The sequence below is a fragment of the Pezoporus wallicus genome, unplaced genomic scaffold, assembly GCF_028554395.1.
Source record: "Pezoporus wallicus isolate ANWC-B61680 ecotype Strahan unplaced genomic scaffold, APGP_CSIRO_Pwel_v1 contig_6923, whole genome shotgun sequence".
NCBI classification, from domain to species: domain Eukaryota; kingdom Metazoa; phylum Chordata; class Aves; order Psittaciformes; family Psittacidae; genus Pezoporus; species Pezoporus wallicus.
This window is the reverse complement of record NW_026637289.1, coordinates 2,902,663-2,930,356: the sequence shown is the minus strand read 5'-3', so window position 1 is coordinate 2,930,356 and position 27,694 is coordinate 2,902,663. Positions and strand designations below refer to the sequence as shown.

Genomic DNA, 27,694 nt, shown 5'->3' with positions numbered 1-27,694 from the left:
CCGCACCCTGGAGGCAGCGGCAGCAGCAGCGGCGGGCCGGGAGGGATGGCTGGGCCCCGGGCCGGCCTGCTGCGGGACTGGCTGTCGGGGTGAGCAGCGGCCACCGGGGCCTGGCTGTCGTGAGGCTGGCGGGGAGGCGGCCGCTGATGCATGGTGGGGACGGGCGGCTTCGGTACGGTCCCTGCAAGCCCTGCCCGGGCCCCATCCCGCGGAGCTGCCCTCTCGTTCAGCAGGGGAAAGCAGTGGGCAGGCTTCGGGTACGGCTGACAGCGGCGCTGGGAGAAAAGGCTTTCCGGAAGGTACTGTGGCACTCGCACTGAACGTTACCTTCAGCCAGAAGCTACAGCTGCACCGAGGGATGAGCAAAGCCATACCTTGGTTTCCCTGTTGCCCTTGTCTCAGAGCTAAGCTGAAGCCTACCTTTGGAGGGGACTCGCAGCGCTGCCTGAAGCAATGGAGGCCTGAACATGGGGTGAGGGTCAGGGAGTGGGTGCGTTTTGGGAACAACGATCCAGCGAGCCAAGTGTCTAGAGTTGCAGCACTGACAGACTCAAAAGCTGCACCTCTAAAACTGCATCGTTGGTTGGCTTCATGGAGCAAAACGTGTCCCCAAGGTGGCTGACCTGTCTACACGGTGCTGTGCAGAGGATGTAGCTTCAATCCCTTCTTCACAGTAGTGGTTCTTATACATCACAGCCCTGAAATAACCACCTTTCACAGTTCTGCTTCCCTCTGCCTGCAAACATAAGGCACACTCGTACAACAGGAGCTTTAATCGGGGATCAGGTAAAGAGAGTGAGTGCTACAGGAAAGGATTTCCCTTTGCCAAGGCTCAGCCTAGCAGCTCTTTTTGAGAGCAGGTGCCTACATAGAGCCTATTTCAGTTCTTCCAAATAATTAATTATTGTCTCCGGTGTGTGGCCGCAGGAGGAAGAAGTCCAAGCACCTCCCTTCCCCTGTCATTCTGTATCTGCAGTGATCAGAGCACTTGCCTAGAAGCTGGAGATACGGCTCCTGGTTCTTTTCCCAGAACTTTGTGTTTTGTTCTCTGACAAACATTTGATGTAAAGCACAGTGAGCAAACTTTGAGAAGGGGACTGAAATCCAAGGTTGTTCCTCTCCCTCCCCTGTGGCAATGTTATTATTGCTAAGTCATGGCCTCTCCTAGATTGCTCCCGTGAATCCCCACCCTCTTCCCCCAGGCAGCAGTACGGGTTCAACAGGCTGTTTGAAAATGGGAGTGCATGTTAGGCTAGCCTCCCTCCCAGTGGATATTCTTCAGGCTAGCCTACCTCCTGGATAAGATACTCTTCAGGAAGGTCAGAAGGAGTCATCTGAACCCCATTGGGCTGAAGGGGGAGAAGTTGACCTTGGGTCTCCTGCTATGGATGCACACGGAGGAGGGAAGGAATTTCTCCCCCCTGGGGAGTTGAGAAAGGGTTCAAAGGGGCTGGTGGAGTGTTAAGCAAAAGCAGTCAGCGGCTCAGCACATGGTGGGGAAGTCAATGATAAGCATCTGCAGCTGGTTCTCTCTCTCCCACCCTGGAGGAACTGAGCGGCTGCTGACTCAGGAGCTGCAGCAAGTCAGAGGAATGGGAAAGGGGTCACATTTCCTGAGTGTTTGAGACATGCCACATCTAGCAGTGCTGTAGAGATGGGTACCTCATACCTGCTGTTGCATCTTGGAAGAACAATCATAGCAGTGTGCCATAAGGAGCTGGAGCCCACTGGTATGTGTTGGATGTGTTGTGAGCAGGTTGCACAGCCCGGGACGTGGGTCTCATCTTGCATGGAGACGTGTCTGAGCTCTGAATTCCAGTGCTGGGCCCAGGGTGAGGAGGGGCATGGAGCTGCCCAATGTGGGGTGGTTCTGGGTATGTGAAAGGCAGAATGTCCTGTGTCTTGGGATGCTAGCAATTTAAAAATAGGACTCCAGAGCCTCTGGGATTATGCACTGGTTGACCTGGGGCTTTTGGGAGGGCATTTCTTAACTTTAATGCCTCAGTTCTGTTCTTGTCCTGCTTCTGATATTAAAGTCCTTATGTTCCTTGCGGCTCGTGAATGTCACTTAAATGTGTTTGGGGCATGCAAGTATAGCTAGCTGCCCTGGAAACTCCTCCTGGAATCTGAAAAGTTGAAGTCTTCCATTTATATGCATCTTTGCCTGCCTTGCAAAAGCATTTTCTTCAGTCTAGCAAACTGCCGTGTTAAAGGTGTGCATAAGTCATTCACTGCTGTTTTACCTGCAGAGAGCCATGACAGGGAGAGTGGGGCTTGATTTTATTAAGTTGTTTCTTTGGGGGGTACTGTTTAAGTGAGCACACATAACTGAATACATGCTGAGAACTGATCTGCTGATGAGCCTTGCATTTTCTAAATACAGTAGCTACTCTTCATAGTAGGCATGTTAAGCTTAAGATATATCCAAGTAGAGGTACTATAAGCCCTGTTTTATCAAAATGGATTTTTTTTTTCCCTTGGAAGTAAACAGGGAAAACCGTGGAGGAACTGTAGCTGAGATCTGACAGATGTTCAAGTACGTGAAGCTTGAAGAGGAACGTATGCTATTCAGTTTGCTCACAGAGGCTTTGTGACCTGTGTCTTCGCAGTAATGATGACACAAGCTTTTTTGAATAAAAGGAAGAAATTAACTGCCTTGGCTAATTGTACCCTTGCTAGCTGGCTAACCAAGGACGCCATTTGACTGTGAAAACTGTTGGTGCACCCAGATCTCTCAGCTGAGGAGAATATCTTAAGTGAGAGTGTTCCCGTATCTGTGGGTTAGAAGGGCTATTTTAAAATCTTCCTAATTGGAAAATGAAACCCTATTGCTTCAAAACAGTGGTGCACTGCTTTGAAAAATTAAGACCATATGGAATCATTTATTACTTTTCAATACGTATTCAGTCTCTGGTGCAATTTTATGTACTCGCTAATGCATAAAGTCTTTTGGAGCGGGAATAAAGCACCACAAAGCATGATTTAATGCCATAGGGTCACCAAATCTGTTTCAGATTACTGGATATTTCAATCTCCTGAAAAGAAGGGGATGTCCCTGCAAAAATGAAACAGTGAAACAATGATGAGGGGTGGGGCATGAAGCCCTTAAATCTGAAGCACTTTGGAAATACAGTGCACATACCAACGAAAACTTTTCAAGGAATCAGTGTGGGGATTTGGTCATGTAAGAGATACAGTTATGAAACAAATTATACTAACAGGAAAGTTAAAGTCAGTGTTAATAGTACAATACTTGGCTGTGATTTAAGGCATCTTAATCATGTTTTCAAACAGTATAGGCCCACATAGGCATGTGACTGCAAGAGAAAATAAGAGCAAGTAATTGAGGAATGAACGAAAGTGCTTTTGTTTATAGTTCTTTGGTCAATGAACTATATGCCTATTCTTGTGCTTATTCACAAACACCTCTCTCTCTTTCTTCCAGAAATCAAATCCAAACATTTTTGTTCTAACTTTGCTAGAGTAGTTCTTTGTGCTTTGGTTCTTTTTGTATGACTTCTGCAAGGTTAAGACTTTCAGTGCCCTTCCTCTGGCAAGTTGCTGAGAGGGGTCCAATGCCTTAGCTGCTGGTTTTGGGCTTTTTCTTTTGCTGCATGATGAGCTGTGGGGCAATCTTTGCTCTTGGGGCCCAGGCATTTTCCTTTCAGTGGTTCAGCAGAGACCAACAAGTAGAGGCTGACTCTGAGTTAACCATGCATAGTTCGTGCCACCTGGCAATGAGCTCTGCAGGCAAGGGAGGCAATCTTTATACCTTTATCATGAACCTGAGAGCATTATAATCATCTGGCTAGTTACAGTTTAACAGAAAGATCATTTTTCATCTTGCTGTGGTGCTGTGCTTTCTTTTAAATGTCATCTGTAGAGTCTCACAGTGAGTGGGAGCTTCAGTTTTGCTTTATATTTTGTACAGATACTGATAGAAACTTTTTCATATGAACATGGTCCTCTAGGTCACTGAAAAAGAGACATTCTTTGAGGCATAAGCAAACTAAAAAGTGTTTGCAGTAACTTTTACACTTCAGATTGTTTTGTCAGTATATTTTTGTCATTTATGACCAGTAGATTAATTGTCTGGTTCTTTTATTAAGGTTGAAATCTTACATTTTTAAAAGCGCTATTAAACAAGCAATTAATCTTCAGCTTTCCTGTAGCACTGAAGCTTGTTCATCATGTTGTGCCTTCCATCATTTGTTAAATGTTTGATAATTGATAGTAGTAATTTTAAATAAGTTCAGCTCTTTTGTTCAGAACAAGTAGAGTATGCATGCTGCTTCTGGATCAACACCTTCACATGACCTCACCCGCCTGCTCAAATTATAGCATCAAATAACATACTTCAGGCAAAATGAAGCCAGTTGAATGAATACTCAATGAGGATTAAAACAAATACCATGAGAAGTAATTGCTGTCTTTGATTAGCTTTTATCCAGATTCTATGTCTTAGGTACTGGAAAATCTTAAATAAAATCTTCTTTGAAGTCCCTTAAGCATTACTGAGAGTAATTGTCAGTTTAAGTATGTATTCTGACTTTAACTTGTATGTGTGACTGATAAGACTGTTACTTGCCCATAGATGGCAATAGCATTACACTGCTGAAGTAGCCCCCCAGCCTAAGAAATAAATGAGGCTGTGTTGGTGGTGAATATTAACTTGGGGAATGGGAAGAAAAAATATCTTGCCTTTTTTTTTTGGTGATGGGGACTGTTCTACTTGCAGGAATGTTGGGACTAATCATGTGAGAAAAGATCCTGGAGTGAGAGGCTGCATGCATCCCATGTCTGAGATCAGGGTTTGTTCTGTGAAGCTGACCTTTAAAACAGCCTGAAAATGAGGAACGTGGCACCAGAGAGCAGGAAGCATGAAATGATGTAAGATTTGTTTCTTCTGCATAGGAATACTTTTTTTTTTTTTTTTTTTGTTAAAGCTCCAGGTTTGTGATTCAGCATTTTCTGCCACTGACAGAATCAAAGAAAGGGAAAAAATCAGTGGAAAGAAAGAATGTTCCTATTGTTCTAGCCAAAATCTAAAAAAATACTAGACATCAGGTATTTTTGTTCCCTTCTGTGGAGCTGGGGGGAGATTATTTTTCTCAAAAATCACTCTTCCCTCAACCTCCTGATCTGAGAACCCTGGAATTGGAGAAAAATTGGTTCATAGGCTTAGCCTGGATGCCTCCTCTACCTGTAACTGGTGTGAAGTGCCACCAGCTCTGTTGGTTTTACATACCTGGGTGAAGCTTCCTGCTGGAAGCTCTGTTGCAATGGAAATCTTGCCTCTTCAAGGATGCCCCAGCCTGTTGCCACCTGTCTGATCTGAAACCCTGCTGACCTGTGAGGAAAGAAGGTTCAGAAGGAGAAAGCAAAGGAATTGCTTCATGCTCCTGCTTCCTTGGAGGCTGATTCTGTGTTAAGATTTCTCTCTCTTGGTAAAGGGGGAGCGGTGGTGGAGAGCACTCCAGGGACTGCAACTCAGCTGGGTCCACAGCAAGACTGCAGAATGGTCCCTGGCACAGTGTTGGCCCAGGCTGCTAGCACTTTCCCAAGCAGTTCCCAGGCATGGATGCAAAAAGTCTAGTTGCAGCTACTCCACTTTGATGGGTAAGAAGTTTTAACAGCCTGGATACAGTCAGTCTGTATCCATTGGCTAGTTCATCCTCATGGATGTGGTCTAGCTGTGCCAGAGATGGTCTGTGCCCATATCTGTGTACCCTGCACAGGGTCAGCCTTGATTTTCAATGTTGAATCATGTTACAGTGAGCAAGCAGGGAGACAGCTTTGTCATGCTTTCTCTTCACCTGCTGAGACTGCTGAGATGGCAGCACCAATGAAGGTGACTGGCTGTTTTTCAGTTGCTCTAAATGCCAGCAAGGAAGCCAGCTTGCATCTGCCTAAAATTCTGCATAGATTTATTTTAAGTCATAAGGGACAAGCAACTGGATATGAGCATGTACTGTATTTGTGAGACCAGCACTGGGATGACTTGCGTGTTTTAAATTGATGTTGAAAAATGGGTGGTGGAACATTAGAGCCACACAAAATGATTCAGAGCCTGAAGAAAATGCTTTGCAATGGGAGATGTGAAGCAGTCACTCTCTCTAGCTTATCAAAAAAGACTGAGCAGGGAATTGATTATGATGGTGAAGAAACTTCCCTGGGAGAAAAATATCAGGTACTGAAAGGCTCTTTAATCTAGTAAATTATGGGAATGTGTAGCAGCACGCTGAAACCAGATGAATTCAGATGAAAAAAACCTGGCCAAAAATTTCTTGGAATGAAGGTGATTAATCACTGTGCAGGTGATTAATCACTGTAACAAGCTGTCAGGGCAGTTGGCACATTTTCCAGATGTGTCCGAGCCAAGATGGGCATGCTTCTGATGGGTGTGCTCTAACTGCAGTTAAAAGCATGAGTGACACTGTAGTCAAGTCTCAGGCAAGGTATGCCAGTGAGGTTTGAAGGGCTGTGATACGCAAGAGGCTGACTAACAGTTCCCAAAGGAGCTGTGAAGATCTAATGGTTCCCATCTGTCCTTAACCTGTGAAAGGCTGAGTAAAACAGCACTTAGCAGAAAGCGGAAGGGAAGAATCAAAATGACAGCCCAGTTGCTAGCACACTAATGTGCCCTCTGTATCTGCAAGGACTGTATCTCTCTGCTCAGGGCTTTACTAACATATTCTCAACACCCACCAGAAAGCTGATCTTTCTCCAGTCCACAAGCCCTCTGTACTGATTGGCATCAGTGGCTTTTGTCTTAGAAGAGCATGAATAAAAATTCATGATGCGTAGTGGCTCATGTAGTAGCTTGGCTAAGTAGTTTTCCTTTTTGTTTGTTATTGTTTCATCTTCATGAGCTTTGGACTGGCCTGTTCTCCATGCCTCCTGGTTTCCCTAGTACCCATTTCCTTGTATTGCCTTTGCCACCAGGCTCAGCACATGGTGCTGTGTTGATATTCTATAATGCAGTAGATCTTGCAGGCTGCTTCTTACTCAGTCTGGCACCATTTGTTCGTCATAACTTGAGAAAAAGAACCCTGCCTTTCTTGCACAGATTTCACACGGGATGGGTATGTCAGTGATGTGCTGTGTACATAAGAGCTTGTCAGGAACTTTTTGATAAGTGCCTTTCACCCAGAAGTACAAATCTGTAAATGCTGTAGCTATTGAGAGGAATGCAGTAAGGTATCTTTGCAAAATACCTGCAATTTGTATCTAGAAAAGTGCTCTAATCTCCTTTTAAAAACAGCACTTCTCTCCCAGAAAACCAGTTGGTAGTGGAAATCTAGATTTTCTCATTTCCTTTGTCTTTTCTGGGGTCCCCCTTCACAGAATCATTAGTGTTGGAAGGGTCTTCTGGAGATCATCTAGTCTAACCACCCTACCAAGACAGGGCCACCTAGAGCAGGTTACACAGGAATGCGTCCAGGTGGGGTTTGAATGTCTACAGGGAGGGAGACTCCACAGTCTCCTTGGACAGCCTGTTCCAGTGCTCTGCCACCCTCAACATAAAAAAGTTCTTCCTCATGTTGACGTGAAACTACTTGTGGTTTAGTCTGTGGCCATTGCTCCTTGTTCTCTCGCTGTGCAGCACTGAAAAAAGTCTGGCACTATGTTCCTGGCACCCGTCTTCGGGATATTTACATGCATTATTGAGATCCCCTCTCAGCCTTCTCTTCTCTAGACTAAGCAGGCCCAGCTCCTGCAATCTCTCCTCATAAGAGAGATGCTCCAGACCCCTGATCATCCCTGTGGCCCTCCACTGGACAATCTGGTCCTCCCCATATGTTTGGGATGAAACAAAAATTTTATTCTCTCAGGCTAGAAGTCAGGTTTTCTGGCTTCTCCTTGTTCCAGAGGGTAGTTTTGTACAAAGTCAGAGCTGAAACAAGGCAAATGATGGGATGGAGCTGTCATCCAGTTGTCATCAAAGCCCACAAGCTGTTAACCTAGTGCATGGATTCTCCAGAACTTGGGAAGTTAGAGGGGTTTGAACTGAGGTCTCCAAATAATAAGTGAAAGTCCTAAACTTATTTTTAAGTAAGGGAAAAAAAAACTTAAGAATTTTTTCTATTTCTGGGGGGAAAGTATGGGGGAAGGTGCCTCTGGAAAGCAGTAGAAGGATTCAGTCATATGCATAGTAATGTGTAATTGAAGGATGGTGGCTTTGCCCAGCTGGCTTAGATCTCACCTCTAAGCCTGTACTCAAAAAGACCTAACTATTCTGAGTGGCATGGGAAGCTCTCCAGGGCCTAGAATGTGAGAAATAATCAATTCTTGTAGAAACATTTCTGCAATGCTGTGGAATCCAGCCAAGAGACATGATGAAAGTGAAAACTGTTTTCTAGGACATCCAGTTTCATTTAATTTTGTCATGCCCGTAAAACTTTTCAGCAAACGTCTGTATCTTTCCTTGTGTTGATTGTGTCCTGCATCCTTTTGTGGTTTGGTTACCCTGGCAATCCAGCTAATTTTCCAGAAATGTCAGCTCCGTCAGAATTCATTGACTTGTTACATTAATGGCCTGCTTGCTCCTACAGTAGACTTCAGCATTCATTGATTGCAAATTGTTTCATGGGCTTGGACCCGTGTGAGAAGAGATCTGCAGAGAGGGTTATGCTCTGGCACACTTGATTGGAGCTGATTTTCTTCCCTCATGTCTTCTTCACTCTGGCTGGACTGATGGTTCTTGTTTCTTGAAACAGTGGGGTAATTTTTCTACGTATCACCAGACTTCTGTTCCAGTAAGTTCTCAGCAGGAATGAAGTTTTCCAGTAAAAGTCTCTTATGTGCCTCCCTTCAGTGTGCTTGTACAATAGTTTGACTTGAAAAACTCTCAACATCATTTCTGCCTTTAGGCAAGCCACAGAGGGAGTAAGCATAACAAGTTTGTCTATATTTTCCACTTGATTTTAGCATTTTTTAGAGCTTGAGGATGAAGAGATACAACCTACAAAGTACTTAAATATGCGACAACACTGAGCATTCAAATGCATGGCTCAGTGAATGCCATGTGGGTTGTTTGCACTCTATATGGGGAAGAGTTTGATGTCCCACAAGAACAAAACCTGGCTGCATGAGTTGCTGCTTGCACCAGCCAGCAGAGGATATAAGCCTGGAAGGGGAAGCCCACATGGGGAAGCCCAAGCAGACAAGAGCTGCTCCCATTGAAAAAAATCCAACAGAATAATTAAAAAAACCCACAAATAACCCATGACGTGTTAAAAAGAGGTTGACCCATGTCTTTTAGTATCTTCTTTGCCTCTTTGCCTATGTTTCTGGAGAGGATACAGCTTGCACGTTCTCCTCTGGATACTGGCAGTGGAGAGGATTGATGCAAGATGAACCACATGGGAGGAGGAGTGGAGAGACTGTGGTGATGAAGGGGTGGCAGAACAAGACTGGGGAGTTTCCTGAAGCTTTTAACCACAGCAAGCCCAAGCAAGGGCCATCTCTTTTTATAAAGCCACACTTGTGGGGTTTCCTTTGAGAAGTCCACCATAAGTGAAATCCTACAAGTGCTTGAGGAGTCCACCATAAGCCAAATCCTACACGTGCTCTGGATCTCAGAGTGTGAAGGTTTCAGGCTTGTTCAAAAGCCAGGTCTTTCCCATCTTGGAGGGCATTGGCTTGTACTGTTGGGGACGAAATGAGGCTGTATCAACTCCAAAGCTGTTCCAGGTGTTGTGATTTTTTGAGAACAATGTCAGGATTCCAGCAGATGAAGATGACCACACTAAGGAGATTTTTTCACTGAGATATAGAAAGCAGTACAGAGAGCTGTCATCACAGATGCACCTGAAGGTAGGATTTTCTTCCTTTCTCATAAGACCACTTATACACACACTGAGTATCCTAGAATTAAATAAAATCCCAGGCATGCATGGCATTACTCACCAGTTCCACTTGCCAAAAATTTCCCACATGTAGCAACAGTAATGATTCTCCCCTGAGAGCTTCTGCACCCCAGGGTGGAGATGGCCTCCCAACACCATGCCAATGTGGTGCCAACACATGCTAAAAAGGGTAGGCTGGAGGTAGCAATCCAGGTGAGGAGGTGCCTGCCTGAGAAGTCACAAGGTAGCCATGCAGGAGACCTCGGGGAGCTTCTGGGGGCCTGCCTGATGCTTCACTCAAAAGCACATATGCCTTGTACCCTGAGTCAAGGGATCCTGCATGATGGTGCAGATGGGAGGATTTTGCTTGAGCCATTTCAAGGCAGGATCTGGCTCTGGGGGGGAAGGCTGGGATAGGACCAAGCGATGTGGTATGTCATATTTATCTGAATATAAGGAAGGCAGGTCCACTTCCAAGGAAGCCCTCTCTTCCCAAAAATGGTTGTATATTAAAAATATAGATCTTCTGCGTCACAGGGTCATGTCATCCCAGTCCTGCGTAAGCTTCCACTGCAACCCCTTAGCACCTCTTTTTGATGATAGCCCTGCCTGACATGGTGTCTTGGTTTCAGCTGGGATAGAGTTAATTTTCTCCTTAGTAGCTGGTGCAGTGCTGTGCTTTGGGTTCAGCCTGAGAACAATGCTGATAACACATCGATGTTTTAGTTGTCGCTAAGTAGTGCTTACCTTGATCAAGGACTTGTGAGTCTCTCATGCTCTGCCAGTGAGGAGGGGCACAAGAAGCCAGGAGGAAGCACGGACAGGACACCTGACCCAGACTAACCAAAGGGGTATTCCATACCACAGCATGTCATGCCCAGTACATAAACTGGGGGGAGTTACTTGGAAGGCAAGGCAGCCTAGGTCAGGCTGGATGGTGAGCAATGGTATTGTGTATCACTTGTCTGTCTTGGGGTTTATTCCTCTCTCTTTTTCTTTTTATTATTAAACTTTTTCTCAATTACTAAACTGTTCTTATCTCAACCTGTGGGATTTGCCTTTTTCCATCCCACCCAGGGTGGTCGGGGCATGAGCGAGTGGCTGTGTGACCCTGAGTTGCTGGCTGCGATCAAGCCAGGACACGTGGAATATGGGTTGTCCCTAAAGCATTTGGTGTGACCACACACATGCCTTCTGCCTCCAGCCAGCCATGGAGCATGCCCCAGTGCTGCTGCCACAGCACCCTGTGCAGCCACTTAACCTTTTACTCCTCGCCTGGAACGATGGTCTTCGGAGTTTCCGCTTTTTGTTTGAAAGGAATGTCTGCCCAAGCTATCACGGTGTATTTATTTCACTTCGTTCTCAGTCTGACGGCAAGGTGAAAGTCTGGGCATATTTTAGCAGTCATTTTTAGAATGGCGTTTGCAGAAGCAGCAGCCGGTAACAGCTCGGGCTGGGCCGTGTGCCGTGAGGCCGCTCTGCCATCTTGTGGGCCTCGCCGCGCTTGCAGGCCGCTGGTCAGCCCTCGCAGCTGCAAGTGCCACGCGAAACCCTCATAAAACATATCTAGAGATATATATATGCTTTATATATATATATATTTCCCTTTCTCTTTTTTAACTAAGGGTAGAAGGACGCCTGAGGCACCGTCCTGGGGCATACAGTCCATTTCGTCTCTGGGGGAGATGACTGCAGAGCAAGTGGGTATGTTTTCGAAGCCCTGGTAGATGTAAGCCTTAGGGGGTCCTGGGCTGTCCAGATGTCTCCTTCCCTTATCTTTAGGGCAGGTTTCCCGATAGATCTTTGCCAGTCTGGAACTTTATAGCCCCGATTTTTTGCTTGCTAATTTCTTACCAGCAGAGAGGCCAGACTATTCACACTATGGAGAAGACGAGGCTGTGTGTTTCAATTGGAAGTGCTGTCGAACAGCACAAGTAACAAGTGCTATCTCTGTGCAAATGTCCTGCTTGTGGCTGTTGAAACCCCGATTAAGAGAGAGCATTGCTAGGGCTTCCACACTGGTGAGGGAAAAAGAAATTCTCTCCCCTGTGGCAAGAGGAGAGATCCCGACACACGGTGGAGCTAGATGATGGCATATTGTGTGCCCAAGTACAAAGGTATTCTGACAAAACAGGATTAGAGACTAGCTTTCTTTTCTCAGAGTCAGCCTCTTAGGCTAATATCCTGCCTTAGTCTGGGTTCTGCAATTTGCCTAGATTATGGAATAGTGCTGCCTCAAGCCACTTGGAATACAGCAATGAACTTGTCTGTTGCCACTGATGGCAAATGCTTTGAAGTTAGGGGAGAGGGGGGTCACAAATCCTGACAGCACGTCTATCCTCTCCTTTCATCAGGAGCATCTCAGCCCCAGTGAAACTGTAAAATCTCCCCAAGAGCTGTAGCATAACAGGGCTTCATGCATCCCCCTTGGATGACCCTGGAAGAGGTGTGGAGTGAAGGCAATGGGAAGGTGGGAGCTTGTGTCTTTTAAGAAATGGGAAGATGGGAGTTTGTGTCTTAAGAAGTGGGAAGCTCTGCTGAAACCCACTTTCCCCTGATTTTAGTCTCTTCGGTCATCTTCCTGTTTAAAGGATAGGAGGTGCTAAAGCCCAGCTTCTCCTTTATAGGGACCTACGTTCCACTCTAGCCAGGTACTCAGATACACTGAAGGATTTTGACCCAAGAGCTGAGGATTTTGCAGCTGATTTCTCACCTGGGACATACAGCATTAACACCTCAATAACTTCAGCTCCCAGTGAGCTGGCAAAAGTGTTCTCAGCCCAGAAAGTTTTTCTGTTTTCTTTCCATCTGTAGCAGTTGATGGGAGAAGCAGGTGGTTTACCAGTTGGTCGTGCTCACCTTGTAAACTTTGTTCCTCTTCCACATCAAGTCATTCATGACACTTGGCCTTTGATTTGTCATCACCTTCTCATTCTGGAAAACTTAAATAAACCCTGGACCCAACAGAAGGGAACCACTGAGCTGCCTGGATGCTGAACTGCGGTGGCAGATGCTTAAACAGGAGGTAGGTGGCAATTGTGCCTTTGAGTTTCACAGAAAGAGGAGCTGAGGTGGGAGTGGGGCTGGGGGAGGAGGAAGCAGCACTGTGCAGCTGACCAAGGGCAAGCAAACGGTTGGCAGGCAGGTCCCTGTTTGGTTGAGGGGACACTAGTTCTCAAGCTGAACAGGAAAAGGCAATCTGAAGGACAAGGGCACAGCTTTGTAATGGTACAGGGGACCCCGGGAAAGACTGTAAAATGAGAACGATCAATTAACAAGCTGCTGTGGCTTCAGGAAAACCATTATAGACATACTGATGTAATAAGCACATCTGATGCACAGAAGCTGTTTAACCTTCAGCCTTGTGCCTTATAAAGCACCTCTGGAGCACTGGGTAAAGCTGTTAATTATTAGGGTCAATCTTAGCAGACGGAGGTGTCCTCAAGTATGAGTTGCTGTGATACACTCATAATTTCTCCATTATGTCAATAACTAATTTCCTAAATTGCTCAAGAATTGACAGATTGACATCCATTAACCAGCCCTTAACTCATGGCTGTGGGAGCAGTTAGTTACAAGTCAAAAGCACTGCAAAACCCATTCATAGTTCCTTGAATACATATATCTATATGTGTACAGACACATACATACACACCACTGTAACAGCTTGCTGTGAGCCATTAGGAAGCCAAATAACCAATGTATATAAAAAGCTTAAGTAGACAATTATTGACATTGCCTTGAGCAGATATTTTAATCCTTGAGCACTGCCTTCAGGTGCTCTGGGAGCAGAAGATGAAGTCAGTTTGACTTCTAAAGAACTGTGTACTGAGAAACCGTAAATGAACAGAATCACAATCAGATCAAAATATCAGTAACAGTTACTGTCAAAATGCATTGTTTTTTTTAATCTGAAAATTCCAAACAGGAAAACATTTCATGGATTCAGTAAGTGGTGACTTGTTACATTGTTCACCCTCACGCAGGGTGACAAATCTCATTGTTCTTATTCGTACAGGTCATATAATTTTTTGTACTTAAATGCAAACTTTTTTTCAAGCACAGCCTATGAAGAAGAGGTATATTTGGAAACCATGATATAGACAGGTAGGGACTTCTACTGATTCACAAAGTGGTTTTATTGTTCTGTCTCAAAGCCAAGCACAATTGGAAAAGCAACTGGCCCAAGCAGAGCAGTTGTAAAGTGGTGCAACGCTGAAGGCCATACTGCCTGAGCTGGTACACTGGCTACATGCAGCTTGAGGAGGAGAAGGAACATAGCTATGTTACTATGTCACAGCATTACATGTGTCTGAGCTTACCTGAGACTCTTCTGGCTGACAGCCTAAATTAAAGGAGGCCAAGGAGAAACGGGAGAGAGGAATAAAAGAAACGATAGTGATAAAACCAAAAGATACTGATGGTCCTTCAGGGCATTGGCTGGAATAACTGCTGCCAGCCTGCTGCCAGGAGGGTGACAAGCATTTTTTCAAGGCCAGTGATGAACACAAAAGGATATTAAGCCCTCCCCCAGCATAGATGAAAGGACCAGAAGTGGGGGTATGGAAAGGAGGTAAGAGCATCCTCTTAAGGAGAGACATTAGTGGAGTTGCAGATGCACCTGGGTGTGCAGCCAAAACTGGGGACTGATGGGCTGCAAGGGGGATTTCAGGGGCTTGTCTGAGTTGTTTGTGGGAGGCTCCCACTGTTGGTGGGAGGCTTAGTCATCTCTTGGTTTGCGGCAGGATTTTGGCTGTACTGCCTGCTGCTCTGACCCAAAGGGACAGTTTCAGCTGTCCACCACAGGCTGTTTGTAGGGGAAGGGGCTGGCAGATGAGGTGTTCAAAGAGTGCACTCTTGTTCATATATATCAGCATGGTGGGGACAACACACACAACAAAATGGGGGTGCCAGCCCAGTCAGATGGAGGTGGACATGGCCACAGCCCTCATCTGCTGCTCTTGTGCCCTTGGAGAGACGGCAAAGCTGGGCTCGGGGAGGAACACTGCTCCCCCACCTGGAACCATCTCTGGCTTTGCTTTTTCCCCACAGATGTCCTTTATTAGACTGGCTGCTACCAGCTTTCCTCACAAACCTCATCTTACCCGTGTCCTTAGACTGCCACAGCATGACTGCTGCAGCATCCCTGCTATACCTGTGAGAGGGGGCAAGTGCCCGCAGGAGAGGCTCTCTGCAGAGGGAGAGGGAGCCCAGGTGCACCGGAGCCATCTTCCCACCGAAACTGCCCAGCCGGCTGTGACTGAAATTTAATTTGCCTGGTGCATTCAGTGGACATTTTAATCAGCGTTTCCTACAATCTACTTGGCAAAGAGGCTCAACTGGCAGCTGCCTGACTGAATGGGCTTTGCACCCAGTCTAACCTTCTCCATTTGTAATTTCCAGTGCTGGAAAACCTCTCTGTCTCACTCTCAGAAGTTTCTATAGCAATCACAGCCATCCTAGTGAAGCACTGAAAATGGCAGCCTATTCAGATTTTAATTTCGCTGGACAGTAATTGCTCCTCTCTCCATTGGCCTCTGAAATGTTACTTTTCAGTAGATAGCAACTGCCACTGAAGGAGACTGGTCCTCTGCCTATGTTTTCAACAAATTTCACTCTCCACCCCAACTAACTTTGTTAGCTGTTTGCAAAATGTTTGAACTTTGACTAGCAGGAAGAGATGTTGGGCACATTGTACCTCAGCTACAGGAAAGACCTGACATGAGTGATGCTCTTAAGCCTGCAGGAAAAAAACTTCACCACCCAACACATCATGTTGTGACCTGAACGTTATCCATCACTGTAGGTAGAAAAAGTTACACAAGTGTGTTTGGCTTTGCTAATTGTAAAATACCGGAGGATACAAAGAAAGCCTTTTTCTTCATGTCAGTGAGCTTACTTTTCTTGGTTCAGTTAACTTCAGCTTAAACAATCACTTGATCTTTTGTTCCATGCTTTGTCTTTCACTGGCTGTGATCGCTCTTAATTACTGTGACACTGAAGAGCCTAGTGCTAAAAATATATTAAGTAACAGAATGAAAAGTTTTGCTCCTTGCAAGAAGAGGATGCTGTAGAATTGTACCACAGCTTGTGGAGGAGCTGATCAACCATTTCTTAAACTCTTCTAATAATCTTTCCCTATACTTTTGTGGCTATTGTTGCCAACTGGAAAAATTAGCTTAAAGCTGAGTAAGGGGAATTGTGGATAAGTGTTTGCAATTTGGCTTTGGACTGACACAGTGTGATTGCACTCAAAGAATTTGAAGTCTTTGCACTGGCAGCAGTAATTGAATCTGGGAATATAGGATTCGCATTGGAAAAGAGTGGATTTTTATAACGATTTAAATGAACAATTTCAGCTACAGAGTGGATTAACAGAGCCAACTAAACCCTTCACCCTGACAAAGAACTGGCGGGAGGACTATAGAAACTCATCCAGAATTTTACCAACATGAATGCAGAGTAATAGGTCAGTGAGAAGCATTTCTGTATTTTAGTGGCGCTCTTAGAATTCAATTCAATTTAAAACAAAAGTTGTTTTACAAATATGTGGAGAATGCAGAAGGCTGGAGAGGGAGCAAGTGGCCTGCATCCTCCATCTGCTCCATCCTCCCTCTGCTCTCGCGCAAGGCACTGCTGCTGCAAGTCCTTCTCGGGGGAGAGAAAGGCAGATGCAAGCACTGCTGCAACCCAGGGTTCAGAAAACGTCCCCTTTTCTGCAGGGGCACAGATGCACCCCCAGACCTGTATTTCATATGTACCAGAGCTCTCAAGGCCCAAAGCCAAGCAGCAGGAAACTCCAAGTGCAAGAGTCTTGGGAAGCAGCAACACACACAAACCTACATCAGAAATGAGGGTGCAGAACAACAGCAAAAGATTAAGGATCCCAAGACAAGTAGTGCTCTTCTCTGTCAAGAGATGGACACATTGGGTTTGCTCATCTCTGGCAGGAAATGGATGAGGGGGATATGAGAGAAACACCCACTGGGCAAACAAAACTGCAAAGGCAGATTAGCTGCATCTGTTCTTGAAGTATTTTGGAAGAGGCAGCAAAGCATGTAAAGGGACTGTTCCTTGAGCAAAATAACTAGACCCCGATGTCTCACTGCAGCAGGATGCTTGAGGGGAAAAATAAAAGATTTAAATTAGCCTGGAGAAGAATGCAGTGTTTACGTGAGTAACAAGGGATGCAACCACTGGTGAGGATATGGCATCCTGCTCCACAAACCTCTGCAAATCTGTAATGAGGGGGTATTAAGAAATTTTCTGGATGCTATTCTCAAACACTGGATATTGCACTGCTGCAGGCAAGATACTGGAGCAAGTTGGTTACAGCTCGATACTCAGTATGACAGTCCCTCCATGCAAGAAATGGGGAGACTGAATGTTTCCAGTAGGAGGCATAAAAATAGCCCCCAAATTTAACCCCTCCTAGAAAACTTTACACCACTGGTTTCTCAAGCCCAAACTGTAAAACACTCTTGATCCTCTGCCACTGGCATCCATGGAGAAGTGTCACACTGCAGCCTTGCTCTCCCATTCACAACACTTAAGAGGTGCTGCATGAGGGCCCCTGCACCGGGGGCTGCAGTGGCCCTCCCAGCCCATCAGAGCAGGGACTTCCCTGCCTGCCCAAGTGTTAACTAACTGCTTCCCAGGGGCACTTTTACAAGCTGTGCAGAGCCTGTAAAAACTAACTGCAGCACTAATTAGCTGTCAGCAAAAGCACATCTTGAACAGTAAGAATCACAAATTAACAGGAAAAAAAAAAAGAGCACTTTAATTGTGGTTTGCGCTCAAGCTGCAGTGCCTCACCCTCAAGTTGCTGAAGAAAAGAGTCAGGTAGAAAATAGGGTTCTAAACCCCAAAATGAAGGCTGCCAGCAGCAGTAACTGAAGAGGACAAGTCTAAACTGCCTCTGGAGGAGGAGCTCACAAGCCCTGGGCACACCTGCCAAAGGCTGAGCCCCATGTTGGGCAATGGCCTGCGGTGCTATGGCTCATCCAGGCAAGCAAGTGCCCAGAAACCTGCAGTGCTGCAGATCCAACTTTGTCCTCTGGATACAGAGATAAAAAACCTAAATCTCACCAAGTCATTAACAGAAGGCCTTTCTATTCAGAACACTTACTTACCTAAAAATAGCATGAATGATAAGTGAAATGTTTATAAAATCTGGATTTATTTATTTTTATTACAACATAAATTATTCTCAACAGAAGAATTTAATAGTGTTCAGTTTGTTATATATTAGACTCAAAATGATATATTTAAAAAAAATAATTCTCAGTATACAAGGAGAATCCCAACAGAATTTACAAAGCCACTGTAGTTCACAGGTGCAGGAGCTAAGGTTGTAATGAATCATATAGGAAATGTGTTGTTAAAAGTAGAAGAAAATCTACCTGACTTGATGAAGGTTTGAATCATAAAGCTCAGGTTATTTTTTTTTTTCTTTCTTTAAAATAGATTCTTTATTTAAAAAATATCCTCACAGCAAAGAGGCACGTGATGTGTATGTAGTTGATGGCAATAATTCTGTAACCCAAACAAGGAAACTAATCCACTTTGAGTAGCTAAATTATTTTTTGCACTATTTACATACTTTACTTAAGTATTTTCATCCCAGAGCCTCAGCAAGCATCTTAGAATATTAATGAGTGAAGTCTGGCAGTACTCCAGTGTCAGCAAATCAGAAAGTAACATCATTCCCATTCTGTCAACAGGGAAACTGAGTCACAGATCCAGGTAACTGCAGAAGGAAACCTCCTGGATCTTGATCCTCTTAGACAGGCCTTGATGGAGAGACTGTTCTTTCTCTTTGTTAGATGTCTGGTGACTATGAAAAGCACTGTTTGAAACTTGGTCAGGTCTTTTTTTCCGATGTTTAAACTGCTTCAAAATAGGTGACATTATCCAGCTATAGTGTCATTATGGTCACCTTTAATCAAAAAAGGCCATTAATGGTTTTCTTTTTTAGATCAAAAGCAACAACAGCAAGAAGGCACCTCTGATCCCTCCGGAGACCTTTGGAGGGCTGTCTTGATACACCCAAACTACTGCAATTGTTCCCTCAATCTGTGAAAAGGTAAATACTGAAAAGCTGTGACTTTAAAAGACAGAATTGCGTTATTTATTTAAAATATAAGTAAGAGCTACTGCACAAGAACGCAAAATGAAAATACAGCTTTAAAGATAAAATGTTTGTATGGATAAAGTAACTATCCTCACAGAAGCTGTAATTTAGATTTTCAGGCACTGAGAACATTCCTTTGTCAATCAAATATTTGAAACAAGTTAGCTGAGAGATTCGCTGCCAGCATGTGGCCTTTACAAACCAACATGAAACAGTTTGCATGGTCCATAATGACAAGGATTTTGCTTCCTGTGACAGCAAAATATAATACCACATTAATAGGATTACTCAAAATTACTTTTGAAATTAACTTGGCAATAATGGTTGTTGAATTACTAAAAGGGAAATAAAAATTTGTTGCAGATCCTAGATGACATGAACTTACAAGTTAAGAAAACCTAAAAAGCCAATACTTGATCTTGGGATAGAGGCATCCAGCATAAATCCAGCAATTTTAAGGCCATCAAGGAGTATGCATAGTTTATTCACAGGCATCTCACTCTTTACATTTTGGCAAATACAACATTTTAATGTGGTAATAAAAAGCCACAGACCACTGCTGTCTCGCAGCAGCCAGGAGCAGGCCAGGCAGCAGGGGACAGGACTGCTGGGATCACCCTCAGGACTGCAGGTGATGCAGCACCCTGGGCCAGGACATGCCCAGTGCTGTCCATCATGCCCTAGGGATGGACACTAGGCCTGTCAGCACAGGCCCAGGCTCATGAGTATAGACTGCCACGTATAAATACAGAACCAGACACACTTAAGTTATATAAATTAGTTTTATCTGTATTTATATATATATGTATATAGTAAGTATAGGGGTGTGTATATACACAGACACATATGCATGAATCTCAATAGTCCCTCTGTTGAGAAACCTAATACAAGTCTCTGAAAATATACATCAATTATTCATATAGCCATTGCTCATGCAGTATAAGCAATGTATTCTGATTGGGGTTTTCATTAATACACATTAAAATTCTCCATGGTAGTCACCCTTGTGGGAATAAAAACACAGCTGCATAACTTGTAAACTATAAATATAGGCTTTAGAAATTCTTTGAAGAACAGGTATAGCCACTGTAAGTCTTCCAAGACAAACAAGTGGTCAGAACAGAAAACCAGACTTGAGCACATGGCTCCAAACCATCTGTATTCTCAAAACGCATGCAAGTGCACACGATCTGTCCAGTCTTCCCTGCTGTCCCAAAATCCCTTTCAAAAGCTTTCTGTAACTGTGATGGAGGGCTACAACTGAAACAATTTAATCAGGCTAAACAAAGGCAGAGAAGAATATTTTGGGGAACAGATACAGTACAAGAAAAAGGTCATGTTGCAAAGTCTAAGAAAACCCCTTAAATGTGGGGACAGTGAGTTATGTATCTATCTCCTCCCTAAGCAATTAGGGCAACCTTTTCAGTCCATCTGCATAATATTTTTCCCTCTTCAGGGGTTCTAAATATGTTATTAAATTAACCTTTTATAAAAATGCACTATAAGTCAATAAGCATAATACTGTATTTTGTCTCTGTTAAACCCCAAAATTACAGAGTCATAGAATAGTTGGGGTTGGAAAAGACCTTAAGATCACCTAATTCCAAAGCCCCTGCCATGGGCAGTGACACCTTCCACTAAACCATGTCACCCAAGACTCCATCCAACCTGCCCCGAACACTGCCATGGATGGAGCATTTACTACTTACTACTTCCTTAAGCAACCTGTTCCAGTGCCTCACCATGCTCAGAGTGAAGAACTTCCTCCTTATATCCAATCTAAACTTCCAATGTTTAAGTTTTAACCTGTTACCCCTTGTCCTGTCACTACAGTCCCTAATGAAGAGTCCCTCCCCAGCATCCCTATAGGCCCCCTTCAGATACTGGAAGGCTGCTATGAGGTCTCCATGCAGCCTTCTCTTCTCCAGGATGAACAGCCCCGACTTTCTCAGCCTCTCTTCATACGGGAGGTGCTCCAGTCCCCTGATCATCCTCGTGGCCCTCCTCTGGACTTGTTCCAACAGTTCCATGTCCTTTTTATGTTGAGGACACCAGAACTGCACACAATACTCCAAGTGAGGTCTCATGAGAGCAGTGTAGAGGGGCAGGATCACTCTCCCCACATCAGAGCAGGTGTGCTAGAAGCAATATAAGGTTAGGTATAGATGAAGCCTGAGAAAATTCAGGGTAGACATATAACGCTGGTGTAAAGGCAGCATATCCAGGCATGCAAGAACTGCAAAATTTAGAGTATTAACTTGCACTTATATGTTACAGTATACACTGTCCTGTCATAGTTTCTTTTCCCAGCAGTGATTACCTTGGTTTTAACCGTGTGCAGTTTCAAGCGCCTTCAGTCTCCTCCTCAGGGTTCTTGCATGGCTCAAACCATTAGTTTACAATGAACTAAACTGATTAACAGGCTGATTACAGGAAACTTAGAGCCTGAAAAGTCAGCAGATGGCTCCACACAGAAAATAAGGGGCAAATAAACCCACAACAGAATACACAACAGAGCAGTTCCAGAATTCTATCAGGGACCTATACAACATGAGGAGTTTCATAGAGACAGCATTTGATTTTTCTCTTGTGCCAACTGCATTGTACATGACAGAAGCAGCGCATCAACCATTAAGTGTCCTCTTCACATGACATTCTAAATCTACTGTGAACCCTGCATAGCCCGTCAACTTTGTCTCCAGACCAATTCTCCAGAAAAATTCTAATCTCATTAAATTTACTGAACATCAACATTGTATTTTACAGAAAAGAAAATTAAGGCAAAATTTCACATGTCCACACACTGATGGTACTGAAAAATAATCGAGTCCTCATTTCTTAAGCACAAAAAACAACTGATGAAAGAAAATATGGTCCGGATGATAAAGTGCAATTATTATTTCAGTTGTGCTAAAAACCTTTCCAATTCTGTAGTTTTACTTCTGGTGATTTTATTCAACTTTTAATTACAACATATTTTTGCTTCTGTCTCCATCTTTCCAGTACTGTTCAGTCTGCATTTCTGTAAGCCGAGAGAGAGTACGCTGAAAGGCAAAGATTTCCTCTTCTCCTGTGAACATGGAGAGTCCTTTGGCGGAATCCTACATTAATACAGAAAAACAACACCACAGAACTAACTGTGAGAGACATAGCTGTACCAAAGTCCATCCTACCCAACTCCTAAAGCTGAGTGTTTCACAGGCCTTGATGATACAAGACAGTAACATAGCACCAAAAAACTGAAATTTAAGTCCAAATATTAAAGGAAAACACCTATTTCACCTAGGTAATCTTCTGAAGGAATGTAGCAAAACAGTAACTTGGGTTTAAAACTGCATGATGATGTGTTAACCATCTATTTTCACTTTCCTGTTGACTACTTGCATACGGATTTAGAGAAATCATTTAAAAATTCATTAACAATAACTAGGCTATAGGGAAAAAGGAAAACCAGAATTGGTACCGTGCAAAATAGTATTGTTTGTGAGGATTTGTGAAGCAGTCCTATGTAGTCTAGGAAGATGTAAAACAGACTTTCATTTCTGTATTTTAAATGTAAACTGAAATCAGTATTTTCATACACGATTGTGCAAATATAATGATTAACTTCAGCAAAATGGTTCTATATATCATGACATTGACTATGAATCAATAACATGCTATTATGAGAGCAAAAGACACACTGCAGAAAAAGCAGCAAATCACTAGTCAAATATTTACTTGATTCCTCGTCCTAAAATGCTGCTCTAATCACGAGACCAAATCCAATTCTGTTAAAAAAGGGAGAAGATATTACTATCACGTACATGGCTCAAGTCCAAATCATCCATCAAGACTCTGTTGTTCTCTATCTCACCACTGTCATGTTCTACCAGGAACAAGCTTTGGAGAGGAGCCACTGCAGAACAAATAATACGCACCTGAGAGAAGGAAAAGAGGCAACAATCTCATCACTTGGGCTTTGGAGAAAACAGATAAAAATACATGTTTCATGGAAAGCAAACTTCAAATCACGACCTTGTTTCTTTTCAAGGTATTTTCCTTTTCTCTCATTAGCACTGCTGTTACAGATCTACTTGACTTGGTCATTTGGAATACTAACCTTGCAAGATCTTTTTCTCAATAACAATTCATGTAACTTTTACACAGAGAACAGAATAAGTATGGTAGTGAATCCTCAGAATATCTGCTATACAGGCAATGAGTTCACAATCAACTTTCTACAGTAACAGCTATAAAGTGTTTGTAACCAATGCTTTCTTTCTCCCCCACAGTTAAAATTCCTCTCAGTATCTAAGTGCACTGCACACATATTTCCACCTAAAGAATGTTTAAATTCCAAGTTTTCCAGAAGGCTGAGTGGAGCCACTCTTCCTTTCACCCATGCTACTCAAGTGCATATTACTGGTAATAACAATGCACGTTATCTGCTAATAGCAATAATGATGCTGTTTTCACGTGTGCTGGAAGGAGGTACAATCTGCAGTGAGGTAGGGTATCACAGGGGGCTACAATGAAGACAGGTTGAAGTATTTTTACAGGAGGAGATACTTGCTGAGAGTAGGCAGACAATATATTTGCACTCTGGACAAGTCTCCACAAATAGGCTCTCTCAGGTGTTTTTTTCCTAACAACTACTTGTGACAGGAGCTTAACACTTGTGGTTTTCCTGTGGAGGAAGGAATAGGAAGCAGCTGTTTGCTTGCAATTCTTAATGACAGCATGTAGGTAGAGCAGACAACCTCACCCCCCTTATTTCTAACACACTATCATTAGTTTATAAGTATTAGCGTATCCTCTTAGAAATTGTCCACTTCCAAATCATAAAGTACAAAGAATCTGGCTGACCTGAATAAGACTACTCATGCACTTTGTTCAATACCTTGCTGAAGTGGGGCCTTTCTGATGATCTTGCCAGGACATTCTTTGGAAAAAAAAAAATCTCGATCTTTCCTGATTGCATAAATATTTAAGTGTGTGCACATATAATCACACACAGGGCAGGGTTTCATACCTTGTATTACTTTTAAAAAATCATCTTAAACATGAACTTCTCTTTGTTTTAATGGTGCTGATTTTGCTTCCATGATTGAAACCTCTGTAAATTCACATGAAGTGCTGTATTTATCATTACTATTCCATTAGCAGTTCTGCAACCTCACATAAAGCCTACAGTGATTGTTTCCTTTAAACTTAATAATGTAACTATGCTATTAACTCCTCAGTACCCTGTTCAGGAAGGCTGATTCCTGACTACCTGCCCATGCAGATTAAAATCTAAAAAATTTAAATTTACTCAGCACAGCTGGCAGCACAATCTTTCATTATTAAAATGATGACATGGTTTCTGTGGATTTCCTGGGTTAGGAAGGAAATAACATCCCTATTCGGGAAAGGCAAATGAGCTCAGGCTTGTATGTATGGTCATGTTCAATACTCACAGAAATATAAAAACCAACAAACCAAAACCTGCTTATTTGCCTTTATAGTGATGAGACCTCTTTTGTGAAGCTGGAATGATGGTTCTTTGCAGAGCTAGTGCATTCTGCTTATGTTTTCCAAATCATTACTATAGAAAGCCTTACTTCAAACCAATTGGATGTCAGATTTTAGAGCTCCCAATATTACTCTGCACACATAGGAAAGGCTTGGTTCTCACCTTATGCTCATAAAAGGTATCAATAAGAGTAATGAAGCGACGAGCTTGTGTCCTTTTTGCCATTGTAAGAAGCGGTATGTCACGAACAAAGACTGTGTCAAAGTGCTTTGATATTTCCAAATAGTCACTGGCTCCAAGAGGCTGAAACAAAACCCATAAGAAATGCATGGCAATGTCACAACTCCCCAGCTGATGAAATGTGCTGTACCTACAGTGTAATGTGGTTCTAAAGCACTGCAATAGTGCTAAAAACAGTAAATAAAAAATATTTTCTAACTGAAATTGCTAGACAAATGTGCCGTAGGCTAAGCGTAACTACTTACCTAAAACCCTCCCACAAGAAGTTATTTTGAGCAACTGTTAATGGCTGTCCATAACCAGGACTTTGGGTTTTATCTAGACACAAGAATGAAAAACCTGTAGAAATGGTTCTTATGCAAGCACAGGAGAATGAAGCCCTGCTGGCATTCCAAAAATTCTTCTGAAAATGAATGGGAATAAGCTACAGCTTCTCACCGGCTAACCCCCAGGCAGGTATTAAAGCCTGTCTCTAAGCCAGTTCTCTCATTTGCAGTCCTATGAACCACCCTGCTTTCCCATTCATAACCATGCAACTTCCCTGGGACATCTATGGAAATGTACGATTACAAAACCTTCTAAATGTTTTTAGCAGCGTTTCAGAGCAGTATATACTATATCCTCTCCTCAAAGTTATATATACTGTTTATTTTCTTCCTCCATTTTATTCCCCAGCCACTGCTATGGACTTCTTAACCAGAAACCAAGAAGATAATCATCTTGAGAGCCAAAAACAGCTTCACGCATCACCTCTGAAAAAACACTTATCTGGACAAAGAGTAGCTGAAGTCAAAACGTTTTGATGAGATAAAGCATGAAAATATTCAAGAAAGTGAAAGGAACTGCTGGATAGAAACATCACAGAGCTAGCCCACCACATCTCTCACCATCAAACAGCAACAGGTAGGTGGACAATAATCCCATCAAGTGAAAAAGAAAACAATGGAAGCACTAAAAGCAGCAACACAACTAGGATGCTGCTGGAGATTTTAAGATTGGTGGTAAGCAAACAGTTTATGCAATTTTTATTCAATATTGTAATTCAATTATATAATTTTATTCAATACTTAGGACTGAAGTACTGTTAAGTACAAGAGAGATCACCAGTGTGCTGAGTACCTGAGAGGCACAGCAACAGTGATATAATTGCATGCAGGAAAGGAAATAATTTCTCATGTCTCTCCTTAGGTAAGAAATTACAGGTATCACCACTATTCAGGTTCATTCTTTTATCACATGGAGATCTCAACCACCCTTCTGCCAAAGCCTGTGGAATTATTCTGTGATATACTTTCTCACCCAAACCATATAAATACACCCCATTTCTGGGGAGGTATCAAGTATTAAAAGTTGATCCCTAAAATAAATAAAAATCAAAGACTTCAAACTTTAGCAAAATCCACAAACTGAAGCACCTGACCACTGAGCTATACATCTAGGAACTTCATGGGTACCTTGGTGGATATCCAAACATCAAAATTAAAAACCTGGGGAGTCAGAGAGGAAACAGGCGGAAAATAAAAGGCAAATGCATTTCAAATGGATAAGAAAGGAAGACGGAATACTTCTTTTGCTTTTACGCAGACATAAACCCACGGTCCATAGAGGATTACAGTATGCATCTTTATCATAGCCGAACAATCTACTTCAGCTGTGCAAAAAGCAGGCAATTCAAAAATTCCTCCAATTAGGGACATAAAAGGCAGGTAATTTCAAGCTGTTTAACAAGAATTTCTGTAACACCTACACCAGTGCTAAGTAGTAATATTTTGTAAATGTTGTCAGAAACGTGCCTTTGGAGACTCCCAAATCTTATGATCAGAAATATCTGAGGCCACCAGCCGTGAGTGTTTTAATAGAGTAAGTCTGTACTTCCCTACCAAGACTCAAGTCTGGTGACATGCAATGGAAACTCTGAGTCAGCCGGTCCATTATATACGGCTCAGCTGGCATCAGCTGTAGTTCTTTACATAGAGGAGTTCTCAAACCCTCCTTTTAGAGTTTAGAAAGAAATAACCCTGCAGATGAAGTTTAGACTGATTCATCTGGTTTTCTGAACAACATTCTAAAAATAACAGCTAGATGGTGTGTTTCTGGTACTGTCTCATCCTTTTTCTTCTACCAATTATCAATCAAAACTCAGCTTCAGAACTGTAACACATTTATGTAACAACTGTCACCATTTGTTACCAGTTCTTTCACATGATGCAATATTTAAAAAAAAAAACAAACCACAATCCAACATTAATAGGCAAGACTCTTTCTTATGGTCTTACTGTTCCTGCATGTGTACATAAGGTAAAACTGTTGTAGATTTTTGTCATTTACTCTGATGCCATGAGTCAGTATTTTATAGGCACCATACTAGTGCAAAACACATTAGCACTAACATAGGCTACCCTCCTGACAAAGTGTTTACTCCACTTCAGCCTGCTTGACTGAGTTCTGACCTTCATTTGTCTTTGTTTCTCTGTCTACTTAATGCATTTTCAGCTATCATCATCTCACTTCAATGCAACGTTTATTATTTGGAGCTCTCTGTGGGCTGTTTTAAGAGTTAGTCGTCTCCTGTTTCTATTATATATTCCATTTAATTAAGTATAAAGCATCCTTCTTCTTTGTTGACTCATCAGTGACAAAGTAGCTCACCTTTTAGAGACTGAAGAATAGAGAGCACCTTACATATGTTAGAAAAAGATATTTCATCTTGAGAGAAAAAATATTTTTGTTGATATTGGAAGATACTCTAGGGCCAGTTCCAATAACATCCTCAAGAGTTCTGATTGACAAGGACTACAATTTAGTGCAGATACTCCAAAACTTCCTAAAACCAAAATACAGTTTAAGACTAGATAATATTTACAACTTAGGCATTAAGCAGTAACAAAAAATCATACAGCTCTTTCTGCAGTTTACAAAGGAGTCACATTCTATCACTAGTAGGGCAGATAAAACAGACTGCAGACTGCCAAG

General features: G+C 43.0%; 1 protein-coding gene and 2 long non-coding RNA genes across 13 annotated transcripts in view; 2 read left to right on the top strand and 1 right to left on the bottom strand.

Annotated features, from left to right (window-relative positions):
• The first annotated feature begins 128 nt into the window (after nucleotides 1–128).
• On the top strand, nucleotides 129–25,745 carry LOC130596771 (uncharacterized). 5 transcript variants are annotated; one of them, XR_008971605.1, is made up of 6 exons: nucleotides 129–299; nucleotides 12,742–12,876; nucleotides 18,188–18,287; nucleotides 21,988–22,270; nucleotides 22,767–23,378; nucleotides 25,397–25,745. It is a non-coding gene; the product is annotated as an uncharacterized LOC130596771 (long non-coding RNA). The 5 variants fall into 5 exon arrangements; XR_008971604.1 differs by lacking the exon at nucleotides 22,767–23,378; XR_008971602.1 differs by lacking the exons at nucleotides 21,988–22,270; nucleotides 22,767–23,378.
• On the top strand, nucleotides 1,407–2,991 carry LOC130596772 (uncharacterized). Its single transcript, XR_008971607.1, has 2 exons — nucleotides 1,407–1,730; nucleotides 2,485–2,991. It is a non-coding gene; the product is annotated as an uncharacterized LOC130596772 (long non-coding RNA).
• Nucleotides 21,928–27,694, bottom strand: part of AFG1L (AFG1 like ATPase) — a 58,767-nt gene continuing 53,000 nt past the window's right edge. For 4 of the 7 annotated variants that reach the window (XM_057404719.1, XM_057404718.1, XM_057404724.1 and 1 more), the window contains 3 exons: nucleotides 24,644–24,784; nucleotides 22,791–22,904; nucleotides 21,928–22,085 (listed from right to left, as the gene is read on the bottom strand). In XM_057404719.1, coding sequence (XP_057260702.1) covers nucleotides 21,951–22,085; nucleotides 22,791–22,904; nucleotides 24,644–24,784 — 390 coding nt within the window. In that variant the 3' untranslated portion in view covers nucleotides 21,928–21,950. Of the gene's footprint in view, nucleotides 22,969–24,643; nucleotides 24,785–27,694 lie in introns of all 7 variants that reach the window. The other 3 variants (XR_008971601.1, XM_057404723.1, XM_057404722.1) reach the window with 3 other exon arrangements.